A 14,945-nucleotide genomic window follows, 5' to 3' on the forward strand; every position below is an offset into this window, starting at 1 on the left:
ACACACACACACACACACATATTTACCAGGCATAAACCCAGATTGTCTTTTGTAAACCTTGACATACTCCACCTTCTCTGTATCAGGACTGCTCCTGCTGGTTGCTTGCAGGTGAGAATCTGGGTCTTGAATGACCAAATAGCCCTTCTAAAAATGCAAGGTGTGTGCATTTTTGTATCGAATCCTTGTAGTCTTCACAACAGTGTCTAAGAGCTAGATTCATATTATAGTTGTTAGGGTATAACTTTTGGATGAATTTTAGTTGTAAATAGCAGTACTATTTAATGAATAATTTTGAGCTAATTGTGACAAAATTCATTTTGTGGCATCTTAAACAGTTTTGAGTTTTTAAAATAATTTAAAAAATATTGTATTCTTTTTTTGTTTTTTTTTAAAGGTTTTATTTATTTATTCATGACAGACATAGAGAGGCAGAGACACAGGCAGAGAGAGAAGCAGGTTCCATACCAGGAACCCGACGTGGGACTTGATCCTGGGACTCCAGGATCGCGCCCTGGGCCGAAGGCAGGCACTAAACCGCTGAGCCACCCAGGGATCCCCAAAATATTGTATTCTTTATACAGACTTACCCAAAAACTACATGAAGTGCTTTATCTCAAATATTACTAGTTATTTTTGTAGTATGTGAATTGTGTATGTTCATAGAATTCTTCTTAATCTGACATTTGTTAACCTTTGTTCATTTCACTTTTTTTTTTAAATTTTTATTTATTTATGATAGTCACAGAGAGAGAGAGAGAGGCAGAGACACAGGCAGAGGGAGAAGCAGGCTCCATGCACCGGGAGCCCGACGTGGGATTCGATCCCGGGTCTCCAGGATCGCGCCCTGGGCCAAAGGCAGGCGCCAAACTGCTGCGCCACCCAGGGATCCCCATTTCACTTTTTATTAACAGTTGGGGTGCAGCTGTCAGGCTACTATGAAGGAATTGAATGTAAAATACACAGAATGATAATATAATATACAGTATATTTTAAGACAGTGATTCAAAATTATTAAGCATTTATTTTAAAAATAAAAATTAAGTTTTTTTAAATAAAATTAAATTTATTAAGGTACTTTAAAGATCACTCTAGAGAACTACTGGGTGTTATTTTGTCTCTTAAGAGAATTTTTTTTCCCCAAAAAGGATATTCCAGTGATGATTAGTCTTCAGCAGCAGTAGCTTCTGAGAAATTAAAATAACGGTTTACTTTAGGACAGCCTGGGTGGTTCAGTTGTTTAGCGCCACCTTCAGCCCAGGGCGTGATCCTGGAGACTCTGGATGAGTCCCATGCCAGGCTCCCTGCATGGATCCTGCTTCTTCCTCTGCCCATGTCTCTGCCTCTGTCTCTGTCTCTCATGAATAAATAAATTTTAAAAAAATCTTAAAAAATATGTTTACTTTATAATTACTTCATTCTGGGTTGAAAAAGTGAAATATGTACAAAGTGTACTTTTTCTAGCCAATGAAAGAAGTGGTCAGAGAAAGCAGCTTAAATTAGCTTTGTAATAACTCAGTACTGTAAATACTCAACCTTTTAAAACTGTATTTCGGTTTTTAAAAACACACCTTACATTTGTAATTAAAATCCTTAAGTTTAAACAAAACTAAGTTGATGGTTGGTGATAGTTGAAAACACCCACCAAGTATCTGACACTTCTACCATCTATTAGGTGGAGTCTGTTTTCCTCTGTTTGAAACTCGGGTTGACTTTTGTGATTACCTCTGAATAAAATAGTGACCTGAGCTTCTACCTGGCCTTTTCTCTTTTGGGATATACATCTTTAGAGTTCTAAACCACCATGTAAAAAGTCTGCCTACCTTGAAGCTGCCATGATGGAGAGTGCCCACAGAAAGAAACGCCCTCGAAGCTTTAGCTGTTTTGAGTCTTCCCAGTATAGGTGCCAGCCAGACACGGAATGAACAAGGCTTCAGGTGATTCTAGCCCTAGCCACCCTCTGAACTGCAAACACATGAGAGACCTTAGTTGAGCACCAGAACCATCAGCAGAAATAAATAACAAATGATTATATTGTTTTAGCCACTAAGTTTGGGGATTTGTAGTTATACAGCAATAGGTACTCGGAACATGTATTTATTTGTTTATTAAAAAAAGAAGAGGATTTTTGTGTTCTGGACCAGATTTTGTGTTATCATGTACCCTAGTCATGAACACAAGGTTTGTGGCAGGCAGGGCTTATTAGAATCTGATAGTGATAGGGAATGGCTTATAGGTTAAAACACATTCAAATAAGTGTGCTCCTTTTCCTTTCCCCAAACACTGGTCTTTTTATTCTAAATGCCTCTTACCAGAAGTGAAGAAACTGTGGAGCTCAGACTGGGACCTTCCTGAAGATACCTAGCTCTTATATGATAACCTGGATTTTCTTTCTTCTAGATCCAGATCTTTCTCCTGTATATTATATTTAAGTAAATATATATATAAGGGGTTTTAGTAATGGAGAAAATAGTTTAAAATGCCATTTATATTAAGGCTTGGCATACTTTTTTTGTAAAGGGTCAGATAGTAAATAATATTTTAGGCTTTGGGGGCCACATAAGGGTTTGTCACATGTTGTTCTATGTCCCCCCCCCCCACCCCCTTTTAAACATAACCTCTTTAGGATGCAAAAACCATTCTTACTGATAAATAAACCATAGGCTGAATTTGTTCTGTAGGTCTTTTGCCAGTATTGTGATTAAATACCACAGTTCGATTATTTTTTTTTAATGTTTTTTTTTCTTTAAGATTTTATTTATTTATTCATGAGAGACACACACACACACACAGAGGCAGAGACACAGGCAGAGGGAGAAGCAGGCTCCATGCAGGGAGCCCGCTGTGGAACTCGATCCCAGGTCTCCAGGATTACACCCTGGGCTGCAGGCAGCGCTAAACCGCTGCGCCACCAGGACTGCCCCCACAGTTCGATTATTGATATCATGAAATATAAAATGGATAAAAATAAGTGGACCGTTAAGTGAGGATGTAGTGTTTGATCTTAAAGTAAATTTCAAGATGCTATAATGTCAATTATACAGAGCTCTGTGGTACATTAGTTTTTTTTTTTTTTTTTTAAGATTTATTTATTTATTCATGATAGACACAGAGATTGAGAGAGAGGCAGAGACACAGGAGGAGGGAGAAGCGGGCTCCATGCTGGGAGCCCGACTTGGGACTTGATCCCAGGACTCCAGGATCGTGCCCTTGGGCCAAAGGCAGGCGCCAAACCGCTGAGCCACTCAGGGATCCCCTAAACATGACTCTTTAATAATATTTTGCATTTTTGTTATACTTTGTTTAAAGGTTTTTTTTTTTTTTTTTTAAATACTCCCCATCTAATTTAACTCTAGATTTAGAAAACCTGAACTGTAGGCTTGTACCCATCTATCTCTAGACATGAATTTGGCCACCCTATACTTATGTATCTGTGAAGTAATAGATGATAAACCATACTTTAGGTGTTTCGTATATGTATATAAGATACGTGTGAAAGTGCCAAATGTTAAAAAAAAGTATTGCTTAATATTTGTTGTCCTAAAAATTTGTAGCTTAAAAACAGCAGCCAGTCTCTGCATTTGACTTAATACAGTTAAGACTTTTTAAAACAATACCTTTTTGTAGGGAACCCATGATTTAAATATGCCTGAAATTTGCATTGATTTAAATTAACCTGAGCAGTTCCTTCATTCTGTGTTAGATTTAGCATATATAAAGTATATAACTTCATTTAAATGTTCAGGCTTTCCGGTTGATTCTGTAATACAAAGCTAGTAATTTCATGGAAAGATTTGTGTAGCACTATACTTACTTAATTGCCTATTTCATTGTGATAGGTTTTTTTTTTTTTTTTTGGTTTAGAAATGTAATTTTTGTGAAGATTGTTGGATTTACTTTTTTATTGACTAGAGAGCTAAAGTAAGGAAATCCATATAGTATGTATATTCATTTTAGAAAAATAGTAAAGTCCACTCTTTTTTTTTTTTTTTTTTTAAGATTTATTTATTTGACAGGGTGCACAGCGGCTGAGCCACCCAGGTGCCCCCTTGATGTTCTTGGCAGCAACTGTTGACTCAAAATACTAAGGAAGATGTTCTCTTAAACAGTAACTGTGTCTGACTCCAAATACTGAGATGTTACTTTTTCTGTACCCTGTGTAACCTTGTTTTCTTTCATATACCTACATTAAATATTTTAGTTCTCTTCAGTCACTGATTTCTGTCCCCCTTTGGAGATACTTTAGTTTCATTTATCCTGTTTATAGACCTTAAGTCAGGTCAGTAGCCCTTGCTATAATTTTGAATGGGCTTTGCTTTTTGACTGGAACCATAAATGTAATTGTCCTGTCTCATCAGTGTTCATGACTTTATATTTCCCTTTACCACACTTTAAATTTGGGAAGATAAGCACCAGAATGCTTAGGTTCAAAGCATTTACCATTAGCTTTAGTGTATTATTAAAAAAAAAATCAATTTTATTTATTTTATTTTTAAAAAGTTTTTTTTGTATTTGAGAGTGAGCATGAGCAGGGGCAGATAGAGAAGCAGGACACACCCCTCGCCCCCGCAGGAGGGAGTTGGACCTGAGGCTCAGTCCCAGGACCTGAACTGAAGGCAGATGCCTAACCAGCTGAGCTACCCAGGCACCCCTATTAAAAAAAATTTAAAGTAGTAAATATTTGCATGTATTTCTAGGATTTATTTTGTTCTGTTGGATGTGGCAGGAATTAAGGATGCAGTGCAAATACTGAGTTACAGGTTTTCATGATCATTAGTATGTCAGTTATAGTCAGTAGTTCTCTTGTCTAAATAAGTTAACATGTTTCATAGTTTGTATCAGCAGCCTGAAATGCTTTTGATTCTGTAGCACAAAAGTACTCTTTGTGTGTGTGTGTGTGTGTGTGTGTGTGTTGACATTTGGACAGAATAGCTATAAGAATAGTACAATATTATTGTTATTATTATTTTTTTTTACCTTTCAACCACTCCACAAATGTTGACTTCCCATATTATTTTTCTTGAGGTCATTTGCCCCTAATTTTCTCTATGGATACATGCAGACACTTTTTCCGAACCAAATGTCAGTTGCAGGCATAATACTTTTTTGTTCTTTAATACTTAAGTATGTATTTCCTAAGAATTAGGACATTTACTTAATGATAGTATTATCAAAATCAGGAAACAGTGATATTTATAGACCTTATTATAATTTCACTAGCTTCCCAGTTATGTTTTTTATTCAGTTATCATGTCTTTTTTATCCTCCTCTAATCTGGAGTAATTTCTTACTGCTTGTAGTGCATGACCTTTCATTTTGGTTTATTTGATATTTTCTCACATATAGGTTCAGAGTTTGAATATCACAGATGTGTGCATCATGCCAGGTGGTCTGTGATACTGATTTGACTCACCTTGGTTAAGTTTGAATCTGTCATCTTCCTCTACTTAAAATTATTTTTTCTTGGTAATCAATAAGTATCTTGAGTACACATCCTTATTTAAGTGTGTGTGTTTATGTTACCTGCATGTATTTCTGTACTAATATTTTGTGTACGTTTTAGAGCAGTTAGAAAAATGAGAAATTATTTGATGAGATACAGATATAGAAGTTCTTGACATTTTCTTTTTTCGTAGTTTATCCTTTCATATCCTATGGGGCGGGTGTATACTACTCCTGGCTTTGTAGGTCTGTATCATGTTCTTTACTGTGAATGGTTTTATAGAATTAGTCTTGTATTTGGTCCTGAAATAAAAGGTCTTTGAGGGTTATGTTTTCATATTTACTTAGACCCAACATAGTAGTAGTAGAAGATAAATGCTTCATGGTAATGATTTTTCCCTATTTTTAATTCTTTGCTTTCAGATGGAGAACTTAATGTTCTTGATGATATTTTGACTGAAGTACCAGAACAGGATGATGAACTTTATAATCCAGAGAGTGAACAAGATAAAAACGAGAAGAAGGGTATGTAATATTTTTAAATTTTGTTAAAATAAGTTTAAATAAAGATTTAATTTATTAAGAAAGTGACTTTTTTTCTTATTCCTTGAATCTGTTAACACCAAAGTACAATCATAACAAACTATGGTACCCAATTCTATATGAATAAAAGTGATCTATTGTTTTTCAAATGTGTAATATTTATATTTGCAAGCTTTTTTTAATGATTAACATTTTAGAAAACATTTTAAAGAAATTAGCCTTTTTTTTTTCTCTGATACATATTATCTGTCAGTCTTTGGTGAAACAAATAGAATGCCTAAAATACTTTTATATGCTTTCTTTAAATTGTATTTTTAAGGATCAAAAAGAAAAAGTGACCGAATGGAATCTACTGACATCAAGCGACAAAAACCTTCTGTTCATTCAAGACAGTTGCTTTCTAAGCCATTGAGCTCATCTGTTAGCAATAACAAAAGAATAGTTAGTACAAAGGGAAAGTCAGTTGGAGAGTATAAAAATGAGGAATATCAAAGATCTGAAAGAAGCAAGCGTTTAGAAGCTGATCGGAAGATTCGTTTGTCTAGCAGTGCTTCTAGAGAACCTTATAAGAGTCAACCTGAAAAAACTTGTCTACGGAAAAGAGATCCTGAAAGGAGGACCAAATCCCCTACACCAGATGGTTCTGAGGTAGTAAGTGTTATTGCAGATGTAAAACAAAGCAATTCTTATTGAGGCTTTAGAACTATTTATTCACTCTGACCTTGTCTGTTATATGACTGCTGATTCCCTTTTTCTTTAAACATCAGAGAATTGGGCTTGAAGTGGATAGACGTGCAAGCAGATCCAGCCAATCTTCTAAGGAAGAAGTAAACTCTGAAGAATATGGCTCTGACCATGAGACTGGCAGCAGTGGTTCTTCTGATGAACAAGGCAATAATACTGAGAATGAAGAGGAAGGGGTGGAAGATGTGGAGGAAGATGAAGAAGTAGAAGAAGATGCAGAGGAAGATGAAGAAGTAGATGAAGATGGAGAAGAGGAGGAGGAGGAGGAAGAAGAGGAGGAGGAGGAGGAAGAAGAGGAGGAGGAGGAGGAGGAGGAAGAATATGAACAAGATGAGAGAGACCAGAAGGAAGAGGGAAATGATTATGATACTCGAAGTGAAGCTAGCGACTCTGATTCTGAATCCGTTTCCTTCACAGATGGATCTGTTAGATCTGGTTCAGGCACAGATGGATCAGGTACTAATTTTTGTATATACAAGTTTGTCTTTAAAAAAAAAAATACCTAAAAAAAAAAAAAATACCTGATTTTTTTCTGAACATGCTTTAGTTGAATTATGAAATACTTTGAGATGTGGGATGTTAGTAAGGTTGTCTTGTGATTTTTTTTTTTTATAATTATATGCTTTTGAGTATTATAAATACATTTGAGTAAGATTTATATATCTTAGTAAATATGCTTCCAGCTTCATATTGATTGTATTCTAAATGAATACAAATCTGATTACTGTATGGAAATGTATTTCAGGTTTTAATGTTATAAATTCTTAAATTTTTTTTTTTAAAGATTTATTCATGAGAGACACACACAGAGAGGCAGAGACACAGGCAGAGGGAGAAGCAGGCTCCATGCAGGGAGCCTGATGCAGGACTTGATCCCTGGACTCCAGGATCACACCCTGAACTGGAGGCAGATGTGCTTAACTGCCAAGCCACCCAGGGGTCCCAATTCTTAGATTTTCATTCTAGTGAACAGGTTATTTAAACACTGATGTCTGATGTACTTGAAATACATATATATGTATTTTTTTTTAAGTTTTTTTTTTTTTTTTTTTTTTAATTAGAGACAGAGAGAGAGAGAGAGAGAGGCAGGCAGAGAGAGAAGCAGGCTCCATGCCAGGAGCCTGACATGGGACTCGATCCTGGGTCTCCAGGATCACACCTTGGGCTGAAGGTGGCGCTAAACCGCTAAGCCACCGGGGCTGCCCATGTACTTGAAATACATTGATATGGAACTTGTCTACTAGGTATTACAGTATTTCCACGTTCAGTGCCTCTAGATTTCTGTCATATGGTAATAGAAATTAAAACAACTTTCTCTTTCTCTTGGGCATACACACTCTTTTTCCACTTCTCTATCTGTAGGCTGACTGACTTGGGCAGGATCTCCCAAAGGCTGGGTGTAAAAGTACAAGAGGTGGGAAATAGGAGTTTAAAATTCTTGTGGAGAAACTAAGAGCTTTCTTGGGTCATTGCTTCAGTACTACATGTCCTACCACTTTATCCCTATCTGATCTACGAGATGTAAATAATAGGAATGGTAGGTAGTTGTCACTAGTTTAAGGTGGGGGGCTCTTTTGAGGGGAAATTCAGAGTGTACAACAAGGAGCAGTCAGGGTACTTAAGAAATCTATTGGCCATTTTATGATGATTATGCTTACTGTCATGGCTATCCTTTGTCAGGATACAGCCAGATATGCTACATACGCTAAATGAATGAAACGTTGGAATATTAAGAAAAAATGCATTCTTTTGTTATATAGGATCATTATAACTTCATTATTACTATTATTTTTTAATGATTTTATTTATTTATTCATAGAGACAGGGAGGCAGAGACACAGGCAGAGGGAGAAGCAGGCTACATGCAGAGAGCCTGACGTGGGACTCGATCCAGGGTCTCCAGGATCACGCCCTGGGCTGCAGGCGGCGCTAAACCGCTGCGCCACCAGGGCAGCCCATAACTTCATTATTATACAATTTTATCATTTTTATAGTACATTCTTAGTAATATCATTTTAATAGTACATTGTTAGTAAATCATATTCTTAAAATTGAATAGATGATAGAGCAGATGGCCAGCTATTTTCTAGAGATTGGTAACTGAAATGCTTTCAACCTTTTGCTCACTGAAATTCTAGGCTTGGGAGTTTAGAGAGGATTTTTTTTTTCTTTTAAGATTTTATTTATTTATTTGTGAGAGACAGAGAGATTGGCAGAGACATAGGCAGACGGAGAAGCAGGCTCCCTACAGAGAGCTTGATGCAGGACTCCATCCTAGAACCCTGGAATCACAACCTGAGCCAAAGGTAGACGCTCTACCACTGAATCACCGAGGTGCCCCTAGTGAGGATTTTGAAGGGGGTTAAAGAGTTAAACTGAGTAGATGAGTAGTTGCAGTTGATATAAAACTTGGTAGAATTTTTTTTTTTAAAGATTTACTTGAGAGCGAAATCAAGAGAGAATGTGAGCAGGGGTGGGGGTGCAGAGGGAGAGGGAGAAGCAGACTCCCCCTGAGCAGGGAGTCGAATGCAAGGCTTGACCCCAGGACCCTGACCTGACCTGAAGGCAGAGGCCTAACCAGCTGAGCCACTCAGGTGCCCCAAACTATGTAGAATCTTTAATTGCACTCTCCCATCATTTTTTTTTTTTTTTTTTGCAAACTGATGGGATAACATATCTTTAATAATTTATAATAATGGATAGAGAACAAAAAGTGCATGACAGTGAATGTTCATTTATTGTGATGAATGTGTGAAACATCCATGGCGTCGGGGACATTTTATTATAGGAATCTTTTTTATATCCATGTTAAGAATTCTTATTTGTCTTAATATAAGTCAAACAAGGGAGACTTGTTTAAATGAGTAGGATCTGAAATAATCTGCATTTTTAAAAATCTGCATTTTTTAACAAGCTCCTAGGTGATGTTAATCACTAGCAAGGTACTTGATAATTCATATTTTTTGTGAATAAGATATTTCAACTTGAATGGTAGCCCATGGTTTCATGAACCTTGATATCAAAACTGTTTATTAGAAGAGATTTATTGTTTTAAAAGAGATATCTGGAATTCTTACTTTGCTTATTAAAGGAAATTGGAGGATGCCTGGGTGGCTCAGTGGTTGTGCATCTGCCTTTGGCTCAGAGTATGATCCCAGAGTCCCAGAATGGAGTCCTACAATCGGGCTCCCTGCATGGAGCCTGCTTTTCCCTCTGCCTGTGTCTCTGCCTCTCTCTCTTTCTTTCTCTCTGCATCTCATGAATAAATACAATCTTTAACAAAAAAAAAAAAAAGAAAGAAAGAAAAAGGAAACTGGCTTTTCCTTGGAAGATTCCTTATGTGCAACATGTTTTATTAGAGACTGTGTCTGGTGTGCAGGAAGTTATTGTTTAAAGATTTTATTTATTTATTTATGAGAGACACAGAGAGGCAGAGACATAGGCAGAGGAGAAGCAGACTCCCTGCAGGGAGCTTGATGTGGGACTCGATCCTGGGACCACAGGAACCACAGGATCATTCCCTGAGCCAAAGGCAGATGCTCAACTGCTGAGCCACCCAGGTGTCCTGGAAGTTACTATTTTTAATCAGGGAGTAGTTTCTCATAAAAATGTGTGAAAGAAAAAGGGGTGAATTTGGAACTCCTTAAGTAGGAGATGTCTTTTTTTTTTTAAGATTTTTTTAGTTTTAGAGAGTGTGAGGGACAGGCTGGGGGTGCTGGGGTGGGTAAAGGGAAAGAGAATCTCCAGCACTCCCTGCAAAGTGTGGAACCTGACCCTGCGTTTAATTTCGGGACGCTGAGTTCCTGACGTGAGCTGAAATCAAGAGTTGGACACTGAACTGACTGAGCCACCCCGTCACCCCAGGAGATGTCTATTTTTGAACACAAGGGATCACGGTTTAGTTTCTATAATATGAGTTTTCTAGATTCTAGTTTATTTTACCCTTTTTTGATTCGGAAGGGGTATACTTGGGTGGTCATTGAAAGATTGTTAGATCACTTTCATTGTTTTTTTGACCTGAGAATAATAGAGGAGATCATAAACTTAAGAGCAGTGGGAGTGTTTTATACAAAAACAGACGAAAAATCCTTGGAGATTTCTAATGATAATTTATTTTTAAAAGTTGAAATTTTCTCTTAGAAAACCAAACAGTTGAGTAGGATCTCAACTTTGCTCCTTTTTTTTCTGTATCACATTAGTGAGAGATCCTTTCAATACTTTAAACGATAAGGTATTGTTTTTAATCAGCAACAGGTGTGTATTATTAGTGATCGATTCATAATGACTAGACTCTTACATGTGCAAAGAGAAAAATTATAAGAAACATACTGAAATTTTTAAATAAATTAGTAAGGTTTTACTTTTTAGTCTCTGTCCTTCATCGATTCACTGAATTGGGTTTCTGCTCAGTGCTAGGCACGATATAGGAATGTGTATATGTGTATCCAGTAAACAAAACACATGTATGAGAGAGATTGAGGATTTGACAAAACCTTCTGTTTCTCATCTATTTGGGTGAGGTTTTCTAGTAATTTTACACTAAAAAGGCTTTAGTCTGTTCACTTGAAGTCTTATAGTTGGCCCTAGGGAAAGGATTCTTAAAATTTTTAGAAGTTCAGACATCATTCAAAGCAAGCAAGCCTGGAAATAAATGCTTTTCTCTGTAGCTGGTTGTTTGAGATATTATTATGCCCCCATGGTTGCTGGCTTTAAATGAGCTTGGTTTTGTAATTGTGCCAGTATTTACTGCCCTGCTCTTTCAGCCCTGTGTTAGGAAAATCATCACGTAACAAACTTCGTGTTATGTCTATTTGGACAGACAGCAGTACATAATAAAAGGAAAGAAGATATTTAAAAGAAAAGGAATGTAGAATGTCGTTGGAATTTTCCATCTTCAAACTAATTAGACTTGGAATTCAGGAGTAGTAGTAAAATATCTTTTCTATTTGCTCAATCAGAAGAGAGCTCAGGGCTTGTACTTTCAAGGTAGAGGAACTTGCATTTGAAACTAGGTTCTACCATCCAGGAACATGGGACCCTGGCCAAGTTGCCTAGCTACTCCTCTTTTCTGTAAATGAGAATAATAGCTTTAAGAGTCTTATGAGCTTATTATGAGGATTAGGGAGGTAATTTAGCTAAATCTTTTTAAATAGGTAACTCCTTTTTGTTACATAATAGAAAATTGTATGCAGGATCATTTCGTTTTAGCTTTTGCTATTTTTATAAAAATAAATGTGTGCATTTTCTGCCATGTTTATTCCTTCTCTCCTGGCTGAAAAGTAACTTATAATGATATAATTAAAATACCAATAAACATAGACAGGAGAGCCTAATTCCATTTTAAGTCTTTGTTTATATGCTTATATAAAGTTCCAAATTAAGCTTGAAATTGTTCTTAAATGACGGGTAATGCAGACCTCTTCTGTCGACTGGACATTCTCAGCTTTTTAGTAGAAACACATAGGCTATTCATAACATTTTAGAAGTAAATTTTAAATTCAATTTGAAAAGAACAGTAATCCAAGAGGGAAATGGTCAAGAAGAATGGAATTGAAGACATAAAAGCAAGCAGTGGCAGCCAGAAAAGGAATCACTAACTTACTATAGTGTATTACTATTTTTTGACAGTTGAAAAGTTTTGAGTTCTGGGGTTTGTCAGACATCTAATTAGCTCAATCTGAACAAATGTACTTTGGCTAAATCAGGTTCCAATATCAGCATTGGAATTGTAATGAAGAATGATAGTATACTTTTTAGAGAGACGACTAGAACAGTGGTATCTGGTACATAGAAACACTATTTTTTTACTGAAATTAAAGCAGTGTTTGCTTTGCAGATTTTTCCTTCTCTTGGAAAATGTTATTCAGTACTACTTTAATGTAGGATAAGTAGTTCTCAGTTATGACCATGTGCTTTTAATTTGATTGAAGTTGATGGGAGAAACAACATGTTTCTGTTTTTTGAACAGTTTTTTTTTTTTTTTTTTTTTAAGATTTTATTTATTTATTCATGAGAGACACAGAGAGAGAGGCAGAGACACAGGCAGAGGGAGAAGCCGGCTCCATGCAGGGAGCCTGATGCAGGACCCGATTCCGGGTCTTCAGGATCACGCCCCAGACCGAAGGTGGCACTAAACCGCTGAGCCACCAGGGCTGCCCTGAACAGTGTTTTTGAAATGGAATACCTTCTGAGGAAACTGAGGGATTAGAGAAGAGATTAGCAATGAGTAGTATTTAGGGATTGTGCAAAAACCAGGCGTAAGATATATTCTTATTTGAGTACCTGTACCTATATTGTAATGTTTTAAAAAATCTTGTTTGATTCTTTTTAGATGAGAAAAAGAAGGAAAGGAAGAGAGCTAGAGGCATTTCTCCAATTGTTTTTGATAGAAGTGGAAGCTCTGCATCGGAATCATACGCAGGTATCCTCATTTTACTTTTATTTGTGATCATATCTGACTGATTCTAATATAATTTGCTGTAGAAAGTGTGGAGGCTGTAGTTTAGTGTGAATTTGTTGATGTTCATTAGTATTGATTTTTGGCATGTTCAGTGTAATACTTCTAGAGGAAACTAAGCTTTTTCTTATTATTTTAATCCTGTTCTGTTACTGCTTAAGTGGAATTTCACTTTTTTTTTCTTGGAAGATGATGATTCAGTGACTAGTTTTCTGAGTGGGAAACTGTTCAAATATACATACTTAAAAAAAATTCAAACAACCCAAAAAACAAAACACTCGTACACATTGAGAAGTATTTTTTTTTGTGTGTGTGGGTGCGCCAGGAAGAATAATTTGTCTTGAATGAGAACTTTATGTGACAAGACTGTAGAAATTTTGTCTTATCTCTATTAAAGCTCAATCTGAACAAATGTACTTTGGCTAAATACAGGTTCAGAAAAGAAGCATGAGAAATTATCATCTTCCGTTCGTGCTGTCCGAAAAGGTATCATTTAAATTTGAAATTGTTTTCATTGCATGCTGCATAAAGTCATTATTTTGCCTTATTAGTTCTCCATTAATGGTTGGTTTTAATGTAGTAATGTTCTGATATATTACATTTAAAAAAAGGGTTAATAATGTAATCTTACAAAAGGTACAGCTCCACATATACTTACTGCATATCTTTTAGAACGATAGCAAGGTATTTTAGTTTTGGACACAGATGGAATATATATTTTTAATAGCATATAATGGTCTATTTAAATGAATAATCTTGTAAAAGAAATCAATAAAATTTATAGCCGTTTCATAATTAAATGTGAATCTGATATATCGGAACATCACTAGATTAGATTTAACTTCTTACAGAATGCTGGTGTCTTTTCTTAGCTTTGCTCTATTATGTGTTGTGGCTCAGCTTTCCAGGTCGAATGGGCGATGATGAATTTTAAGTTTAGTTGGGTTGTGGAGGGCTAATTTCAGTACAGCTTTACACCTTTGTGATAATGGCCTCCGGTTAATCACTTTGGATTTCTTTTTTTCAGATCAAACCAGTAAACTCAAATATGTCCTACAGGATGCAAGATTTTTTCTCATAAAGAGTAACAACCATGAGAATGTGTCTCTTGCCAAAGCTAAGGTATTAGCATCAGTTCTGTTGAAACTATCCCAATCTTGAAAATTTTAAATGGAAGGTAGACTTAAAATATTTTGAGTAGTATACTGTGATTTTCATTAAAGCTTTCAGGATTCACAGTCCAGTTGCCATTTAGGGTCTGCTTTGTGGCTGATGAGGCATCTTGGTAGTAATTTAAGTCTTTTAAAGATGATATTAGAAGTCAAAATACTTTATTGAAGAATATGTGTGTTTCATACTTTGTACTGTAAAATAGTGCTGCTTTTGATTTTTTTGTTTCTGAATTTGGTTGCTAAGTTATTGTACTAACACTTTAAAAGTTTATGCAATTAACATTTTTTGTTTTATATCAATGCTGATTTTATACCTTGAGATCTTCTTAAGAAGAAATCATTCTATTATGGAGAGGTTTTTTAATTTTTTTATATTTAGAAGTAACATCACTTGGATTTAGAAGAAAAGGGAGAGTTAGCTTAAATGCCCACCCAAGGCTTTGCAAAAATGGTATGTCCAGTTGCTATAGGATATTGTAAGATACTAATTTTCTGCTACGTTTTTGCTACAAACATACATCTGTTTGTTACAGCATTATAAAATATTTCTTTTCTTGGTTTAAAAGGAGTCATTTCAGCTTCTATTG

General features: G+C 35.9%; 1 protein-coding gene across 10 annotated transcripts in view; it reads left to right on the forward strand.

Moving 5' to 3' along the window:
• Nucleotides 1-14,945, forward strand: part of YTHDC1 (YTH N6-methyladenosine RNA binding protein C1) — a 39,564-nt gene that overhangs the window by 4,542 nt on the left and 20,077 nt on the right. For 5 of the 10 annotated variants that reach the window (XM_077848211.1, XM_077848219.1, XM_077848209.1 and 2 more), the window contains exons 2-7: nt 5,866-5,967; nt 6,305-6,636; nt 6,753-7,185; nt 13,061-13,150; nt 13,619-13,672; nt 14,214-14,308. In XM_077848211.1, coding sequence (XP_077704337.1) covers nt 5,866-5,967; nt 6,305-6,636; nt 6,753-7,185; nt 13,061-13,150; nt 13,619-13,672; nt 14,214-14,308 — 1,106 coding nt within the window. The remainder of the gene's footprint in view (nt 1-5,865; nt 5,968-6,304; nt 6,637-6,752; nt 7,186-13,060; nt 13,151-13,618; nt 13,673-14,213; nt 14,309-14,945) is intronic. The other 5 variants (XM_077848210.1, XM_077848215.1, XM_077848216.1 and 2 more) reach the window with 3 other exon arrangements.

The sequence above is a fragment of the Canis aureus genome, chromosome 14 (genome assembly GCF_053574225.1).
Source record: "Canis aureus isolate CA01 chromosome 14, VMU_Caureus_v.1.0, whole genome shotgun sequence".
Lineage (NCBI taxonomy): Eukaryota > Metazoa > Chordata > Mammalia > Carnivora > Canidae > Canis > Canis aureus.